Source organism: Panthera uncia, chromosome D1, assembly GCF_023721935.1.
Source record: "Panthera uncia isolate 11264 chromosome D1, Puncia_PCG_1.0, whole genome shotgun sequence".
In the NCBI taxonomy this organism is placed as follows: Eukaryota; Metazoa; Chordata; class Mammalia; order Carnivora; family Felidae; genus Panthera; species Panthera uncia.
The window spans coordinates 8,110,356-8,127,261 of record NC_064808.1 but is presented as its reverse complement, the minus strand read 5'-3'; the positions used below and the strand labels follow the sequence as shown (position 1 = coordinate 8,127,261).

The window sequence follows — 16,906 nt, the reverse complement described above, 5'->3', positions numbered from 1 at the left end:
TTAACTCTCTCCTCGCCGGAGCCCCTCAACTCCGCCTGCGGCCGCGAAAAGACTCGCGCGCCTTTGCGCTCCGCCGGGTTATTTGCAAGCGGCTTTGCCTGTTATTTGCATGAGTGGCCTACGCTCCCCTACTCCTTCCAAACTCCTCTTTTCCTTCATCGCCACCCCCACAGGGCCCCGGAGGCGCCCAGCCGCGCCCCACAAAAGGACTGGGAGGCGACTTTGCTTTTGGTTTATTGCCCCTCAGCAGGCGGCAGGAGTCAGGGCCCAGGCTGGGGCTGCCCGGCTCAGCCAGCGGGTCTCTACAGTGTGTGCGGGGGTGCCGTTCGCCCCCTCCAGGGAAACGCGCGATCGGGAATGTCTCGAAGTCGAGGAAAAGTCGGCCCCTGGTCCTGGGGGTTTCGGGTGGGCGGGGCCGCGCCGCAGGGCCGGTGGCTCCCCTCCGGCAGCGGTCAGACATCGAGAGAGGAGGCGGGGGACAGGGAGGGGGTTCGAGAGGGCGTGGCGGGCGCCGGCCCCGCGCCCCCAGCGCCCAGCACTCGCCACTGGAAGATGCTGGCGTCCTTGCCGCCCAGCGAGATGAGGTGCGAGTCGTCGTGCGTGAACCGGACGCTGGTCACGTGGCTGCCGTGGCCGCCGTACACGAGGCTCGGAGCCTGGGCGGGAAAGAAGACCGAGCTGCGGCGGCCGGGGAGCCCTGGACCCGGCGGCCCCCGCCCGCCCGGCCCCAGAGGCCCCTGGAGGCCTCACCTTGGCGCGCGCGCACGGGTACTGGAACAGGTGCACTTTGCAGAAGTCGTCGGCCACGGCCACCACTCGCTCGTTGTGGGAGCGGCACAGGGAGTTGATGTCGGTGCCATCCGAGCCGTCTGGCCACACGCCTAGCACAGCAGCCGGCCTCAGTATGGCCTCCTCCCCGCGGCCACCCACGGCCCAGGCTCCGCACCGTTTCCGGCGGTCAGGCAGCCGAGGCCGCCCACCGGCCGCGTTCCAGGCAATCCTTCCCGGTCCCGGCAGCCACCGAGGGCCTGAGGGGCCTCCTGGGCTGGATCTGCCGGTTTCTTGACACCCACCCCTCTGACACATGCCCAGCATTCCGAGCCCAGTGCGGGCTCCACCTTACCCCGCACACCCCACCCCACCCCACCCCACCCCGCAAGGTTCGGAGGCCCTGCTCACCATAGACATGGAAGCCCAGCACGCAGGTGTAGGTGGCCCACTCCCGGTCTCGGCTCTCATAGCGATTCCTCAGCAGCTTGCAGCCTCCAGCCACGTCCCCTGGGGGGAGGGAGCCCACCCAACTCAGCTCTCCCCCTGCCCTCGGTTGGCAAGACACCCACCCACCGACCCACCCACCGGGAAGGGTAGGTTGGAAAGACTAGCTTGAGGTAATGGCATGTGATCTGGTCACCTTGGTAGCCCTCAGCCCAGGGCAAAACCCAGCCCCGTGCAATTCCTGATTCTTGAAGTTCTGAAGTTCCCCTAACAGCTTCTCATCAGTTCTTCCTCCCTGGCTAAGTCAATTCCTCCACACCTGCTGAGAAACTTGTCCTAAACAATCTTTTCCTAGTACGTTCCTCAACTCCCTCAAGTCCTCGTGGGGAAAGGCATGGTGTAAAACCGTGTAGGGCTTTTCAATTCACAATATTTCTCCTACCTGAACAATTCCAACTCCACTTCAGCCCCATCTCTACCTGGAGCTGCCTACATACTCTTCGTCCCCTCCCAACCAGGAGCCTCCCACCCCGAAACAAAACCCAGCCGATTACCCATTCCCCATGCTCTCCCCTACAGCCACTCACAGTAAAGGATCTCATAGTCCCCAGAATTGGACATGATGAAATTCCCATCTTTGGACCAGTCAAGGTGAGTGATGAAGCTGGAGTGACCCTGGGAGCAAGGGTCAAGAGACTAAAAATGTAGCTACCATTTCCCATCCCCAGGTCCCCCTTAGTGCATGAGAGCCCTTCCAGTTTACCTGCTATGGCAATGCCCCACCCTCCACCCCGGCTTCCTCACCACACAGCGGCCAAAGCGGCTGGACTTGGCACCCTCACTGGAAACGCTATAGATGTAGATCATGTTGTCATGGGAACCGATGGCCAGGTACAACCCATCTATAAAGACAGTCACTCAGAGAGGGAAGGGCCAGGGACAGGTCTGGGTCCAGGGTGGGGGTGGCTCCCACCTGGGCTGTACCGGACCACTGAGAGCTGCTCATTGCCATCAGTGACATCAGACACGATCTCTCTGGTCTCTGTGTCCAAAACCAGCCACCTGGAAGGGAGGGGGTGGAAAGCAGGTGTGAGGTTACCCATCCTGGGCAACGTAGGGGTTGGCAAGTTGGAGAGCGTCAGAGACGCCAACAGAAAGGCTGTGATGTAGACAGGTTGCCGCTGCATTCTTATGCCAGGAAATTGGAAGACGCTAAGGAGAGAGAAAGAGTGAGGGGCTTCTGATGCCTCTAAGAAAAGAATACAGGAACCTTATGGAGTCTGTAAGCCTGTCACTTCCCTGTGTCAGTCTCTCCCATGTCCCTCCTATCCCCCCCACAGCTTTTCTATCCTAAGCTGCCACTCCCAGGCTCAAAGGGGAGAGTGGTTGGGTGTGATGACAGTTGCCACAAGCAGAGCAGGGGAGGCCCGGGCTGCAGAGAAAAGCACTGAGGAACGAGAAGGTGCGGTTGGGGCTCCTGAGCCACACTCCTCCCCTGCCACCCCATTACCAGGGGCCCTTCCCAAAGCTCCTGCTTTCCCCTCCCAGGAATCCTGGCTCCTCTCACCTCCCTGTGTTCAGTCCTACGGCCACAACTGCCCCGCTGGGGTGGAAGTCAGCACAGAGACCAGTCTCCTGGGAGGGGGGAGAAGGTGAATTCAAGAAGATGCCTTTCTAGTGAAGGTTCCTGGACAGACACCTCGTCATGTTGGTAACACCAAAGCCTTCTCCTCCCAAGGATGAGACAGGGAGGAGAGGGACAGTAGACCTGGGGTGGAGGCAGGGTGTCACTGGAGCCTAAACTAGGCGATACTCAACATATTTAACAACCAGAACTGAGCTAGGAGGCTGTGCCAGAGATTAACCATTTGTTGCTGGATCAAAGGGGGGTCGGGGGGTTGGGGGGAAGGGGGGGGGGGACAGTGCCTAGGGGACACTGGAGGCACCTGCACAGAAGAATGCAGATTTTGGTAGCCAACACAGCCATACCAGTACAAAGTGGCTGCCCCTGGGAGAAGGAAGAGGGATGCTGGGGAAGGAGTGGTGTCCACAGAAGCCATGGTGGGTGTGGCACTGGGGATCCAGGGACACGGGGCTCTACCTTGAGGTCAATGCTCCAGGCCAGCGCATGGCCCTCCCCATCCCACAGGCAGAGTTGTCGGTCATGGCCACAGGTGAGAAAACGGTTCTGGAAGGGATGTGTGCAGAGCCCCCAGAGCTCATCGGTGTGACCCTGCAGCAGATCACGGGCTGTTACCTCTGCCCCTCCTCAGTAGCACTTCCCACCCTCCTCCCTGGAGCCCTTGGCCCTCCAACCTGGATTACAGGGGAGAAGCCCTGCGCCAGATCTCCCCTCAGCAATGCATTCTTCGTGGTTCCCACCAGCAGCTCGGAGCCCAGCCCCTCAGCAATGGCCCGCACAGCCCCAAAGTGTTCAGGAATCTGCAGAACGGTGGCATGAAGTCAGGGGCCCCCTGGCCATTCCTCTCCCCACTCCCTCCTTCGACCCCAGGCTAGCCCTCACCTCAGCCTCCTGGAGAGCCACCAATCCCGGCCCCCACTGGACCAGCCGGCGGTCCCGTCCGCCACCACTCAGTACAGTCCCATCCCGCCGGAGACACAGGGCAAAGATGGAACCTTCGTGAGCATGGGCCTGGGCCACAATCCCATAGGTCTCTGTTGGCAAAGTCACGAGTGGGTCATGCTGTGGGGGTACAGGGAAGTGGGGAACAGAGGCAGCCTTGGCCGTCACAACACAATAACTCCTAGCCGCTGAGCACCTACTGAATGTGATCTCTGATCCTCAGCTATTATTTTACCCACTTTACAGACTGAACAACCGAGGCTCAAAGAAGTGAGGTAACTTCCTAAAGGCCACGCAACTAGTGGCAAAACTGGAATCTGAACCCAGGATCTGGCAGACTCCAAAGCCCCAGCCGTGTCGCCCCTACCCTTCCAGCCGGCCTTTCTAGAGGGTCCACAGAGATCTATCAATTCTCATGGTTAAAAAAAAAAAAAAAAGGAAAATCCTCTGTTTCCCACAGACCCTCTGGGGTACTAGACTTCCCAGGTGCCACCCCCAACCACATACCTTTGGCCCCACCCCTGCCTGGGGTCCTGGCATCTGAGAGGCTCCGTCCCCAGGTGAGAATGTTCCCCTCTGAGTCCCCAGTAAGAATGTCCCCATCCGGGAGGAACACAAAGCAAGGGACAAACTTGGGTTTCTTGTATTTCTAGGGGAGAGAGCAGAGATCAAAGGGAAGGCCAAAGACTGAAAGTCACAGACCCTTGCCAGCTGGGTGGTATCAGGGTCTAAGGTATTCAGACCAATGCTTCCATCCCCACTCTGTCCTCCCCCCACCCCACCCCACACCCATCCACGCCTCACCCCAAAGACACCCTGTTTCCGGGTGAGAGTCCCGTTCCCAGGAACCCCTGCTCCTCCACTCCAGTTCCAGAAGTGGACATGCGATTTCCCACTGGTGACAATGCAGCTGCTGTCGCGAGGGCTGAAGCCAACGGCCAAGACTGAGTCATTTGTACTCTGAGGGGAAGATACCAGATTCAGCCACCCCAAGCCCTGAGCACCTTCACTTGACTTGACTCTTCAGTTTGCAGCCTGACAGCCGGTCTGCTGATATCCTGAAACCCCAGGACAAGCCTTCCTTCTGGACCCAGACCCTGGTCCCCTCAGGGCACCCCTCCCTGTCACTCACGATGCCAGAACCACCCTAATGCCTAAGACATTATCCCTCGGGAAGCCAGAACTTCTGAAATCCCCATTTACAGCCTCAGAGAGGCTAGGGGGCTTCCTCCAGGTGACCCAGCCAGAAAGGAAGTCAACGTATGGGTAAGTCTGCAGCTCTCTATACTTCACTGCCCCCAGGCCCCTAACCACGGTGCCCCGCCAGGCCGCCTGGACTCCTCACCTTGATCTCAGCCAGCTTTGTGCCCCGGCTGCAGTCCCACACGGACAGCATGTGCTCATTGGAATCATCCACCACACAAAGAAAAGCACCCTGATCCTGAGAATGGGGGACACATCGGAGGGGCCGAGTGAGGGCTAGAAGTCTGTGGGTTCATGGTCATTAGGCAAGGGCTGCCATCACAAGTTGAGCGGGCAGGAGAAGGGGACACCTGCTCCTTTCTCAGGAGAACCGGCGGAGTCAGGTTCAGGAAGGCCAGAACTTCTGAGGCTTCCCGGTGAAGTGCAAGAATGAGGTTCCTGGGCAAGGAAGATGGGGGTCTAGAGGCTTTGGGGTCAGCTCACCGCAACTGAAAAGGCCAGGGCTCCCACGCCCCGCTCGAAGGCCCCCAGTCCAATCTCCTGCAGCTTCAGCAGTGTCTCTGAGTCCCAGACGTGAACCACAGGCTGCAGGGGCTGGGTGAGGAGAAGGGGTCAGGGGTATGAAGGAAAGCCAGGCTGGAATTTCATCCTGTCTGCCTGGTGTTGGGCTTTGGTCTTACCTTTCCATCTTTATCCACTCCAGCTGTCTGTCCTGAGGCTACACGAACACCATCGGGGTGGACGGCCAGACTAAGTGGGGGGAGGAGACACTCTAGGGAAGGGGGTCGGTCTCTCAAGACCCTTCAGGACACCTTCTCCATGCTTGCAGAGCAGCAAGGCGACTCTACTCTCCTGCTCCTCCACACCGACCCAGACCCTGCTCCTGCCAAGCCCACCATCCCCACGCCTAGAGCCGCCCACCCACTCCCAGGTCCCAGGCCCCTCACCATCGAACACAGTCCGTGTGGCCCCGGTAATGTCGCTGGCCGCCACCTCCAGGACCCCCTGGGCCTCCCTCGGGCCGGTACAGCACCACCACACAGGCGATAAAGTAGACCACCTCCCCAGAGCGCAGCACAAACAGATTAGAGCGGGAGTCACGACCCCTGTACCCGTAACTGGAGTGGGGATCACAGTCAAGGAAAGGGTCAGATCAAGGGCAGAGTGAGGAAGAGGGGGCAACGGAAGCCCTTCTGGCTGGCAGCACCATCGGCAGAGGGTGGTAGGGGAGGATTCAGAGGGCTCCCTGATCCCGCAGGTCCAGGGGGAAACCATAAAGAAGGGGGGGTTCCCAAGATGGTTAAGGTGGCTCCTGGGGGATTGGAGGGGGCAGGATACACCCAGTCAAGGCTGAGGGTCTCCGGGGGTGGGCCGCTGGGCAGCTCCTCAAGGCTGCGGATGCCAGACGGGATGTACATGGTAATGGGGCGGCCGCGAAGGAACATCTTCACTGAGATGCCTTCTACAGAGAAAAGGGGGGTGTCAACCACCACCCTGCAGCCTCCCTTCCAGGAAAGCCAGAGCAGAACTCTACCCACCACACCTCACAGGTCCCCCAAAATAGCTCTCAGGGCTGTCGCCCAAACCCTAACACTGTCATCCAAGTTATTCACTCCTCTGTACGTACCCAAATTGTAGTTGCTTCTCCGAGACCCAGGACCCCCGGGGCTGGAGAGGGGGTCTTTCCCCCCACGGCTGTTGGGAAGAGAGAAAAGCATAGGGATGGGGTCAGGGCCCAAGACCTAAGTGGGGAAGGGCAGAACACAAGAAAGGAGGTTACTCCAGAGACCTACAGAGTCATCTCTGCAGGCTTTTAGTTTGCATTCGGAGCCCCAGAGTAGATGGGGACTCTCAGCTCCATGTAAGAGATGAGAAGATTCAGGCCATAAAGCTTGTAAGAGCCAGTGCGGCCGCATGACAGGGGGGAGCCCTTTCCTCTAGACTACCAGGCTTCTGGTTGACCTTTTCATTTCTCCATCGGTAAAATGGGACCAAAGTGAATCCAGAATGTACACCAGCCCTGCCTTTCAGGGATCTGGGAGGTCAGCAAGAAAGTCTTTATCTCTCAAGGGGAAAGTAACAGGTGAATTCCACAGATAGCTGTCATTAGATCAAAAACGTAGTGACTTCTCTTCTGAGAATACAGGGGAAACCGAGGACATGGCTAGAATGAACACTCAGGTGTCCTGGGGCCTGTACAGACTCTGAGACAACTGTGTTCAGCCACTAGAATTTCCCCCTTGCTCTGTAGAAATAAAGCGTGGTTGGGGGTGGGGGTGGGGGCGGTGAGGGGCAGTGGGGGGAAAACTCCAAAAACGGTCATCCAGGAAAATCGCGAGAGCTTTTTGGGACCTCTCGGAATCCTGGAAGGTATGTGGTGATATGATGGAACTGAAGTCAGGGAGAGGAGGGTTCAGATCCTAGTTCTGGCTGTGTGACCCGAGACAAATGACTTACCCTCTCTGAGCCTGCTTCCTCACCTGGACAATGAACACCATGAGACCACCTACCCCCCCAAGGATGTCGTGGGAACTGAATGAGATGGGAGGAGGTCGAGGGTTTAGCACAGTGCCGGGTACACAGCAGGCGCCCCTGGGGGGCTTGTTCCTTCCTTCGTGTTGGGCGATGAGGTCCCCCCACCCCACCCAGGGAAGTGAGGTGAGGGATGTGGAAAGTCAAGAGCCTGAGCGTGGGGTGGGGCGGGTTGGGGGTGGCGGGAGCCTCGCCCACCTCTCTGTGCTCCCTGACCGCAATAACAGGTTGGCCGAGGAAGCTGCCTTCCGGGAGAGTTTCTGCCGAGGCCGCTCTGAGGGGGATGAGGAGGAGGAAGAATTTCTCCGTGGCCTGGTAGGAGCATAGTGAGCTGGTAAAGATCGTTCCCTCTCCTCGCGCTTCCCAGTCCCTCCGCCGGCCCTCCTGGCCCCTGCCACGGGACACTTACGTGTCAACGCGCTGTGGGGGCTGCACAAGCCTGAGGATCCCTGGGGGGCCAGGGGAACCACTGCTGCTGCTGCCCCCTCCTTCAGACTGGGTCCCACTAGGCTCTTCACTGCCCCCCTGTGGGGCTGGGGGCCCATTGCTCAGGCCGGGGGGTCCAGGGGACGGCTGCATCTCAACCTCTGTCTCCGTCTGGGTGCCCCGGCTCACCAAGGAGGGGCTGCACGTGGGTGGCAGTCCTGGGGGGGCTGCAGGGCTGCTGGGGAGACAGTGAGTCAACCTGATGCCCCCAGAGGCCCTCGGAAGAAGAGGGCGTGACAACCTGCCTACCTGTCCCTTGTAGGAGCTGGGGCGCCAGGGTCCTGCAGGGAGTTCGGGGGCGCCTGCAGCCGCAGCAGGCGGAGGGCTTCTGCCAGGGCCGCCTTAACCAGCTCCATCTCCTTCTCCTGCACCTGAAGCCGCCGGCTCAAGGACTGCAGGGCCTCCTGAGCAGGGCCCTCACCTGGGAAAAGGGCAAGAAGCACTCAGAATGTACCCACCACCTGAAGAAAAGGGTTGAGGGGATTCTGACTTCCCTCCGACCTTGCATTCGTCCGATAGGACTACCCCCTTCAAGCAGCCCCGGGCTTGGAGGCTGGCCCGGAGGGGAGGAGGTGGGTGGTAGAGAATCAAGGGCCTCCTTCTGGCAGGGCAGGCGAGGAGCCTGGCAAGGCTCCCTTCCTGCTGCTGTCTCAACCTCCGCAAAGACAGGGAGTACCATGGAGTACCAGGGGGAAAATATGGAGTACTGCCCAGGAACGTGGGAACCACAGAGGGAGGCGCAGCGCCGGCGCGGGATGACGGCCCACCCCAGAGCAAAGCTCAGGTCTCCAAGGCAGGCAGAGAAACTGAGAAGGGGGCGCGAGAAGCAGAGGGCGCCCCGAAGAGTACAGTCATCTGAGGGCTCACAGGACCAGGAGGAGAGATCGAGAATGACAGGAGAGGGTATCGGTGGAGACGGAGTCACAGTGAAGGTCCCAGGGTAACGGGTCAGAAGTAAAACGACCCGAAATACCATGAGAAGAGGCCCGGAATAACATAGGGGGCAGAGAAACATCGAGGGGCCCAGAATAACATGGGGAATAGGATGACGTTGAGGAAGTTCGAAATGACAGTAGGAGATCCAAATAACTAGGGAGAGCGACCTGAGGAACAGTGGAGGATGCTCAGAACCCCTGAGGCCGAGGAGCACGCGGGGACGCCGCCAGACAGCCGTCGGGCACAGGCAGCGGCCGACCGGCCGGCGCTCCGGGAAGGGGCACGCCGCCCGCCCCGCCCCGTACTCACCGGGCCCCCCGGCCCCGTCCATCCGGCCCCCGGCTTGCTCCGAGCGGCGGCGGCGGGGGAGGCTTCTAAGCCGCCGGGGCCATGGCCAGGGAGAGGGGAAGGGGAAGCACCCCGGGGCGCGCGCGCAAGGGTGCCGTGCCACCCCCCGGGGGCGCTGTCGGGCGCGGGGAAAGGGCCTGGAGGGGGCGCTGTGGAGCGGGGGCGGCAGGCTCCAGGACCCGCCGGGGCCTCGGACTCTCCCGGGGCCGCTCTCGGCTCCCGGGGGTGGGGTGGCGGGGCCGTCCGGGGCCCCAGCGCCGCGGCACAAACAGGCGCCGGACGCGGAGCCGCCAGGAAGCGCGGGAGGGGGGGCGGGACGAGGGGGGGGGCCGGGCCGCCTGGTAACCCCTCCCTGTCCGGGCCTCGCGGCTCAGTCCCCGGGCAGGGCTAACCCGCTGACCCCCGGACCCCCTCTGGGCCTCCGCCCTCCAGGGATCCCCGCCCCCTGAATCCCTGGGGTCCTCTCTGGTCCCGGAGTCCCTGCCCCTAGCCCCTAGGGGCAGAGCCGACCGGCCCCTCCCCACTTCCGCGAGGGGGCAGGGGCGGGGTCATGAAGTGGGCCCTTAGCCCGGGGGCGGGGCTTTTCCTAAGGGGCAAGGCCAAGGCATCTCGAATTGGGGCTGGCAGGGGCCAGGGCAGCGGGTTATTAAGGATGGGGGTGGGAGGATTCCCAGGGTATTGGGGTCAGGATGGCATTAGCCCAGCTCAAGCCGGGCTGGGCTGACTCAGCACCCTGCGCCGGCCAACCCTAGTCCCTGAGAGCTCTGCTTTCCCTTGGGCAGAGATGGGAGATGGCGCCGGTGTTGCCCCTGGTGCTGCCCCTCCAGCCCCGCATCCGTCTGGCACAGGGGCTCTGGCTCCTCTCCTGGCTGCTGGCGCTGGCCGGTGGCCTCACCCTCCTCTATAGCGGGCACCTCCAGGTCCAGCTGTGGCACCTCAGCACCTTCTTGGCTCCCTCCTGCCCATTTGCTGTCCTGCCCCGGGTTGCCCTGGCAGCTGGTGCGGTGGCTTTGGGCACAGGACTGGTGGGTGCAGGGACCAGCAGGGCCAGTCTGGACGCAGCTCAATACCCTCCCTGGCGGAAAGTCCTAGGCCCGCTGCTGGTGGTTGGCACTGCTGGGGGCGGGGGTCTTCTGGTCCTGGCCCTGGGACTGGCCCTGGCTTTACCTGGGAGTCTGGACACAGGGCTGGAGGAGGGCCTGGGGACTGCCTTGGTTCACTACAAAGACACAGAGGTGCCCGGACACTGTCATGCCAAACGGCTGTTGGATGAGCTGCAGCTGAGGCACCACTGCTGCGGGCGCCACGGGTACAAGGATTGGTTTGGGGTCCAGTGGGTCAGCAGCCGTTACTTGGATCCCAATGACCAGGACGTGGTGGAGTGAGTGTCTTATTCCCCCGCCCCCCTCCTCCTGGCCTCCTTCCCCTCCTTTTCCTCCTCCCCATCCCTTGAAACCCACCTTACCCAGATAGGAAGTAAATAGAGCCTAGTGATCGAGAGACTGGGTTACAGATCTGCTATCTATCAGGTGTGTGACCCAGGGCATGTTACCAAACAGCTCTGGGCCCATTTCCTCATTTGTAGAATGGAGCTAATGGGACCGATCTTACAGACTTATTGTGAGGATAAATGAATTATGCACGCCTGGCACACAGCAAACCAGCCAGTGAAGGTCTTTTTCCTGTTTCCCTTCTCCATTCCTGTGCCCGGCAGCCTTTCCTCCAGGCCTCGACTTCCAGACGCCCTAACTCCCCTGCCCCCTCCCTTTGCAGCCGCATCCAGAGCAACGTGGAGGGCCTGTATCTGATCGACGGTGTCCCTTTCTCCTGCTGCAACCCCCACTCACCCAGACCTTGCCTGCAAAACCGGCTCTCAGACCCCCATGCCCACCCGCTCTTTGATCCGCGTCAGCCCAACCTAAACCTCTGGGCGCAAGGATGCCACGGGGTGCTGCTGGGGCACCTGCAGGGTTTGGCGAGCACGCTGGGCAGCATGCTGGCTGTCACCTTCCTGCTGCAGGTGAGTCAGCAAAGTGTCTGAGGGCTGCCTCCACCTGGGCCTCCTCGCTGCCTCCAGCTCTGGCCCCTGGGGCGGTGGACCCTCACTGACCTCTTTCCCTTTGCTTTTCCCCCACAGACTCTGGTGCTCCTGGGCCTGCGGTACCTGCAGACAGCACTGGAGGGGCTCGGAGGAGTCATCGATGGGGAGGGAGAGACCCAGGGCTACCTCTTTCCCAGCGGGCTGAAGGACATGTTGCAAACAGCGTGGCGACAGGGAGGGGTTGCTCACAGGCCGGCACCTGAGGAGACCCCACCGGAAGAGGCACCTCCTAAGGAGGGTCCACCTGAGGCCTAGTGGCCTGATGGGGAATGGGAGGGGGGAAGGGGAGGGATGGACAAACACTGAAAACCTCACAACTCCATACCAAGGCTCCAGGTGGGGGAGGGGGGGGGTCCCTGGGATTAGAGGGGTTAAGGATAGTCACCGAGCTGGACTGGGGGCGGCGGGAAAACTAGGTGGCCGGGGCTTAGCCCCTGCGGCTGGAACCAGTGGGGAACAGAGAAAACACAGGGTGATGGGAAAGCGACACGGGAAGGGCTGGCGACTGCTCCTGGCACAGAGACTCAATAAAGCTTTTTGCACTGAAGCCACCGATCTTCCTTTCAAGGGCGTTGGGGGGCCCTGGGAGAATTGATTTCTGTCTGATAGAGAAGCCAGGACTCCTGGGTTTCGACTCTGGGAAGGATCTTAAATGCAAGAGCCAGAATGTGTGGAATGAAGGAAACCACAGGCCCCTCCAGCTTGAGATCTTTTATTCTGGAGGTAGGAGAGGGGGTCAGCATGCTCAGGTGGGGAGGGTCCAGCCCAGCTCCTCCAGCCCCCCCCAGGGCATGCCCAGCCCCAGTGAGTTGCCCGGTTGCTCGGCAGCCCTCCCTCCTGGGTGCCTGTCCTTCTGCTCCGCCCCAGACGGGGCTGACCTGGCTCAATACAAGGGCTGCTTGTCCCCAGCCTGTGGGCAGTGCCACATGGCAGGCTGGGGGAGGGGCGAAGCAGCTGGGCCATGCCCTGGGGCTGAGGGGGCAGAGGGGCCACCGCCCCAGCTCTGAGGGGTCAGGACTAGGAAAACCGGATCCTGGGCAGGCCAGGGGCCCAGTCCGCCAGGTCTGTGCCTGAGGAGGTGGTAGTCAGGGTGGGGCCTGCCATCACACCTCGACAGCTGGGTCTGAGCCTCGGCCCTGCCGCTGCAACTGCTCCTCCTGCTTCATCTTGGGCTTCTCCGTCCGCGTATGCCACACCAGAACCTGTGCCAGGAGGCTTTCGGTTAGAACCGGGCCCTCTGTGTAGAGTGGACCCACTCACCCCCTCTACACACACAGCGTTGGCTCCAAAGCGTGAATGGCAGGAGGCTTTAGTGCCTCTAAAATAGAGGCCCCTCACCAGCTCTGTGCCACATGGGTGCCCAGGGGACCACTTTCCTTCCCTGGCTCCCAGCTTCCCCTGCAGTAGTGCTGTCGGCAAGGTTGAGTCCGGGCCCTGGAAGGTCCCTCGTGGTTCAAACACCCACCCTGTGATCCTCCTCCCCAAGGCCTTACTCCACTTTCCCCCCATCACCTTGCCGTATCCCAAAGCCAGAGTTCTGCCCGCCTTCACCCCTTACCCGAGTGCAGTTAGCAGCTCGCGGCTCCAGGTCCTTGGGATCCACGAGGTGGCTCAGGAGACTGCTCTCCAGGTGGCCCCGGGGAGCAGTAGCATCAAACTGGGCGTTGGGCTTTGCCAACAGCAAGGGCAGGGCAACAGCGAATCCTGCCATATCCACTGGAAAGGGCCTGTTGGGCTCCCATGCCGTGTGGAAGCCCACAACCCGGCCATCCTGTACCCGAGGGCCCTCAAATCGCAGGCCGCCTACCAGCCCCACAGGCCACACTGAGACACCACGGGTCCAGCGCATCTATGAGAGGTCAGAAGAGACGAAACAGACACGGGGTGGCCCAGGGACAAGGGAGCAGCAGGAAGGACCGCTGGGGTCACTCCGGCCCACTGCTCCCCCTCCTCACACAGCAGCCTAGAGCAACACTGGTAACCAGGGCAACAGGCAAAGCTGGCCCCGCCTGGCCTGGCCTCCCTCCCGATCCCCCCCCCACCTCCGGTGCTCACCTCTTCAAAGAGCTCCCGGCTGTAGGTGTTGTCATCATCAGCAAAGTATACGACTCCCCGGGTGCCGGCTGGGGGGGGGGTCCTTCTCTCCCCCGACGGCGCCCCCTCCTCTCCGGAGCCAGTCCAGGGCCCTGTTCCGTTGTTCTACACCACGGGGCCGAACCCAGCCTGGCTCACCCTCCCTGAGCCGCTGGGCCTTGGGGGTGAGGACTGCCAGGTGTGTGAAGAGGAGGCCGGAGGCCGCCAGCAGCCCAGAGACCAATGGGGTGGGGCCTTCAGCATCCTCCACCAGCAGCCAGTGCAGCCGGGGCACCAGGCTCAGCGTCTGGGACAGCCGCACCAGCTCTGCTTTTTGCACCAGCCTGCAGGGGGAGAGATGAAGAGGAGGGCGAGGGGTGGGCACCGTTTACTCACTCCAGCCAGTATACATAGCTTCTCCTGAGCCCCTTCTAGTATCCCCCGTGGTCTTTCCCCAGCCAATATCCAAACTCCTTTTCTCGCTTGTCAATTTCACACTGCATTCATTCACCTCCCCTGTTCGTACAGCCCGTGTCTGTCACTCGCCTCAACCCAAGGGCTCTGGCTGTGGGAGACTACACGTTAAGGGGCACAGGCTTTGGAATCAGACAGCTCTGGGTTTGAATGCCAGTTCTGTTACTTATTAGGTAAGACACTGGGGGGAAATGGGTCAGATCTCCCCAAACCTGTTTCCTCTGCTATCAAATGGGATGAACAGTACTTTACAACAACGTCATCTTGAAGATTAAATTATAATGACTTTCTAAAATACCCTTAGGACCAGGTCCTCTTCCTCCTGTGCTTGGGTTTCCAGATAGAGGTATTTAGAGGAGTCCTTTGCCTCCTTCCTCTCCAGGGAATTTTCCAGAGTTTAGACAAGAAACTGGGAAGGTGTGGCCCAGGTTATTCTTCTAGGCTTCTTGATCCTTCAGAACAGTCTGTCCGTCCCAGGGTTGGTGTTGCATGTGTGTAAGGGGACGGGGTTGACAGCTGGCTGTGCCTAGACGGGTCAGCCATCTGATTCCAGGGAGGAGTTAGTAGGCTCTTTAGCGACAGACCCAAAACCATGTTCCCCAGTTGGTTTGTATCAATAATAAAGCTATATTTAATTTAAAAAAAATTTAAAAAGTAGGAGTGCCTGGGTGGCTCAGTCGGTTGAGCGACTGACTTCGGCTCAGGTCATGATCTCACGGTTTGTGAGTTCGAGCCCCGCGTTGGGCTCTGCGCTCACAGCTCAGAGCCTGGAGCCTGCTTCGGATTCTGTGTCTCCCTCTCTCTCTCTCTGCCCTTCCCCCACTCATGCTCTGGCTCTCTCTGTTTCAGAAATAAATAAACATTAAAAATTAAAAAAAAAAAGAAAGGAGAGCCCTTAGCACAGTGCCTGGTAGAGAGTAAACACACTGTAAATCACAGCTGGCGTAACTGGTATGACATAAGGCCAAGGCCTTTTCTATTTCAATTGAGTCAGGGGTGCTCAAGCTTTCTCCCCAAAGGATCCCTGAGAGAGAGTGAACTCGGGCAAGCTCAACGTTTCTTTGAAACTATATGGCTCTATCTCAAACTTTGGCAGGAGCTGTGTATTCTATTTCCCAGTGTACCCCTGTCCATTTCAATGGAAAAACAACCATTTTCTCACACATCTTTGAGGAAAGATGTGGCTCATTTATCCTGTCACTTGGCGTGCCCTAGTTTGAGAAACACCCCCTGGCCCGGTGACTCCCCAGACTCCTCCCCAACCCCCACCTCCTGGCCAGTGCCAGGCCTCCTGGGCGTACCAGAGCCCGTACCTGGCGTAGGTGGGGGTAACAACATAGATAGTAGGCAGGGCCTCAGGTTCAGGGGGCTGGGCAGGGGCAGGGGGTGGGCGACGGAGATCAGCCTGCAGCTGGGAAATCCTCAGATCCTTCTGCCGAAGCTGTTCTGCTGCTGCCCGCAGGGGAGGGAGGCAGTCACATGGCTGGCCTGGTCCCAGGAAGCAGGGATGGGGGCAGAGAACCACACACAGCACGTTGAGCATCCCAGAGGGGCATAACCTTCTCGTTCAACTCCTAGCCAGTGCAGTCATCTCCTGACAACTTCCCCAACAGCCTCTTCTACATCCCTGGTGGTCTCAATCAGCAGCCCTCTCCAACTTCAATACATTCCATCTGTTGCAGCTTTCATTCCGATATCGAGCTGATCATCTGCCTCCATCCCTTCTACCTGCTGGTCCTTAATGTTGCCTTCTGGAGCCATAAAGAAGTCAATCTCCTGAAACAGGGCGGTCTTTTAAATACCTGAGGATCAAGCCTGGTCCCTAAATCTCCGAGTAAGAGGCAACATTCAATCTGTTCCCTTGGCTCTATAACCAAAGACTCATAAAATTCATTGATTCCGTTATTGGATAAATATTTATTGAATGCTCCTCGTAGAAGGCACAGCCTTAGGTGCTGGGGATACAGCAGGGAGTAAAACAGACATGGTCCCTGCCTTCACGGAGCTTTCAGTTTAGTGGAGGAGGCAGACACTGAGCAAAGAAACACATTAGTAAAATCATTACAAATTGTGATAAGGGCCACGAAGGAAACATTTAAGATAGAGAATACAAGAGAATCCAGAAAAAGAAGAGTTAATCTAGCTAAGGTGGTCAGGGAAGGCCTCTCTGAGGCGGTGACATTTGAGCTGAGACCTGAAGGATGAGAAAGAGGCGGCCAGGAAAGAGCTGGGAGAAAAGCACTGCAGCCAGAAGGAACAGGTTAAGAGCTTGAGACAGCAATGAGCGTGGGCTTTTCGAGAAACTGTCATGCAGCTTGTGTGGCCGGAGCAGAGCGAGCGAGTGGGGAAGGAAATGGGGTTGGAAAGGAGGACGGCAACAGATCATGCGGGGCCTTGCGGACTCTGGGAAGGAGTCTGCATCTCATCCGAGGTGCGGTGGGAAGCCGCGGTGCGTTCTAGAGAGGGGAGTGCGCCCGGCGGCCGCAGAGGGCTGTCGGAGGGCCGAGCCGGATGAATGGTGTCTGCGCGGGGGCTCATCCCCAGGGCGGGATGCAAGGCGGCTGGCGCCCTCGGACGGGCCCGCCGCACCCCCGCCCCGCCCCGCTCACCGAGCTGCACCAGCGCGTAGAGGAGGCCGGCGATCGACACCAGGAAGTAGGCGAGAAACACGTTCTTCAGCTTCAGCTTCATGGCCGTGCCGCCGCCGGCGCCCGGGCAGGCGGGGTCCCGGGGACACGAGGGGTCCCCGCCCCCCACCCGCCAGCCTGCAGACCCCGCCCCTGCAGCGGCCCCGCCCCGCGTCCCGCCTTCCTCACGCTCCTCTCCACCGGCTCCCGGGAGCTGGGGCCGACAGCGCCCGCCCGTGCCCACTTCCGGTCAGTCTGCACACCGCCCCCCGGGTTAATTTCCGGTCCCACAGCCTAGTTCTGGGAACCACGGGAGTGGGTGACGTC

The 16,906-nt window shown here is 60.1% G+C and overlaps 3 protein-coding genes across 7 annotated transcripts; 1 reads left to right on the top strand and 2 right to left on the bottom strand.

Moving 5' to 3' along the window:
• Positions 1–218: 218 nt before the first annotated feature.
• On the bottom strand, positions 219–9,578 carry EML3 (EMAP like 3). Of its 5 annotated transcripts, none has more exons than XM_049644807.1 (22): positions 9,266–9,555; positions 8,270–8,441; positions 7,944–8,198; positions 7,733–7,846; positions 6,630–6,697; positions 6,341–6,464; positions 5,950–6,120; positions 5,683–5,752; positions 5,486–5,596; positions 5,145–5,240; positions 4,604–4,759; positions 4,307–4,448; positions 3,740–3,891; positions 3,532–3,657; positions 3,317–3,448; positions 2,783–2,850; positions 2,189–2,277; positions 2,020–2,117; positions 1,803–1,890; positions 1,180–1,278; positions 751–771; positions 219–656 (listed from the first exon to the last, which is right to left on the bottom strand). In XM_049644807.1, exons 1-22 carry the CDS (start codon positions 9,285–9,287, stop codon positions 244–246), a joined length of 2,787 nt encoding a protein of 928 aa, XP_049500764.1. In that variant the 5' UTR covers positions 9,288–9,555; the 3' UTR covers positions 219–243. The 5 variants fall into 5 exon arrangements, 4 of the variants coding, with proteins under 4 accessions (XP_049500764.1, XP_049500767.1, XP_049500746.1 ...); XM_049644810.1 differs by having other exon boundaries at positions 7,944–8,195; XM_049644789.1 differs by having other exon boundaries at positions 353–656; positions 751–881; positions 9,266–9,559.
• Positions 9,579–9,592: 14 nt separating this feature from the next.
• Positions 9,593–11,952, top strand: ROM1 (retinal outer segment membrane protein 1). The gene is made up of 3 exons (XM_049644837.1): positions 9,593–10,685; positions 11,078–11,324; positions 11,442–11,952. The coding sequence occupies exons 1-3, from the start codon at positions 10,096–10,098 to the stop codon at positions 11,658–11,660; spliced, it is 1,056 nt and encodes a 351-aa protein (XP_049500794.1). The 5' UTR covers positions 9,593–10,095; the 3' UTR covers positions 11,661–11,952.
• A 149-nt stretch (positions 11,953–12,101) lies between these two features.
• On the bottom strand, positions 12,102–16,824 carry B3GAT3 (beta-1,3-glucuronyltransferase 3). The gene is given in 6 exon segments (XM_049644851.1): positions 12,102–12,607; positions 12,964–13,254; positions 13,461–13,538; positions 13,540–13,822; positions 15,266–15,440; positions 16,562–16,824. Coding segments are annotated over 6 exon segments (1,008 nt in total). The 5' UTR covers positions 16,644–16,824; the 3' UTR covers positions 12,102–12,508.
• Between the last annotated feature and the right edge of the window lie 82 nt (positions 16,825–16,906).

Coding starts and splice junctions, on each gene's coding strand:
- EML3 (XM_049644807.1), bottom strand. CDS start 9,287: ATGGACGGGGCCGGGGGGCCCG. Junction 2,851..3,316: donor CCTGGAGCATTGACCTCAAG/GTAGAGCCCCGT, acceptor CCCCCCTCCCAG/GAGACTGGTCTCTGTGCTGA. Junction 2,118..2,188: donor AGTGGTCCGGTACAGCCCAG/GTGGGAGCCACC, acceptor CTGTCTTTATAG/ATGGGTTGTACCTGGCCATC.
- ROM1 (XM_049644837.1), top strand. CDS start 10,096: ATGGCGCCGGTGTTGCCCCTGGTGCTGCCCCTCCAGCCCCGCATCCGT. Junction 10,686..11,077: donor AATGACCAGGACGTGGTGGA/GTGAGTGTCTTA, acceptor CTCCCTTTGCAG/CCGCATCCAGAGCAACGTGG. Junction 11,325..11,441: donor CTGTCACCTTCCTGCTGCAG/GTGAGTCAGCAA, acceptor TTTCCCCCACAG/ACTCTGGTGCTCCTGGGCCT.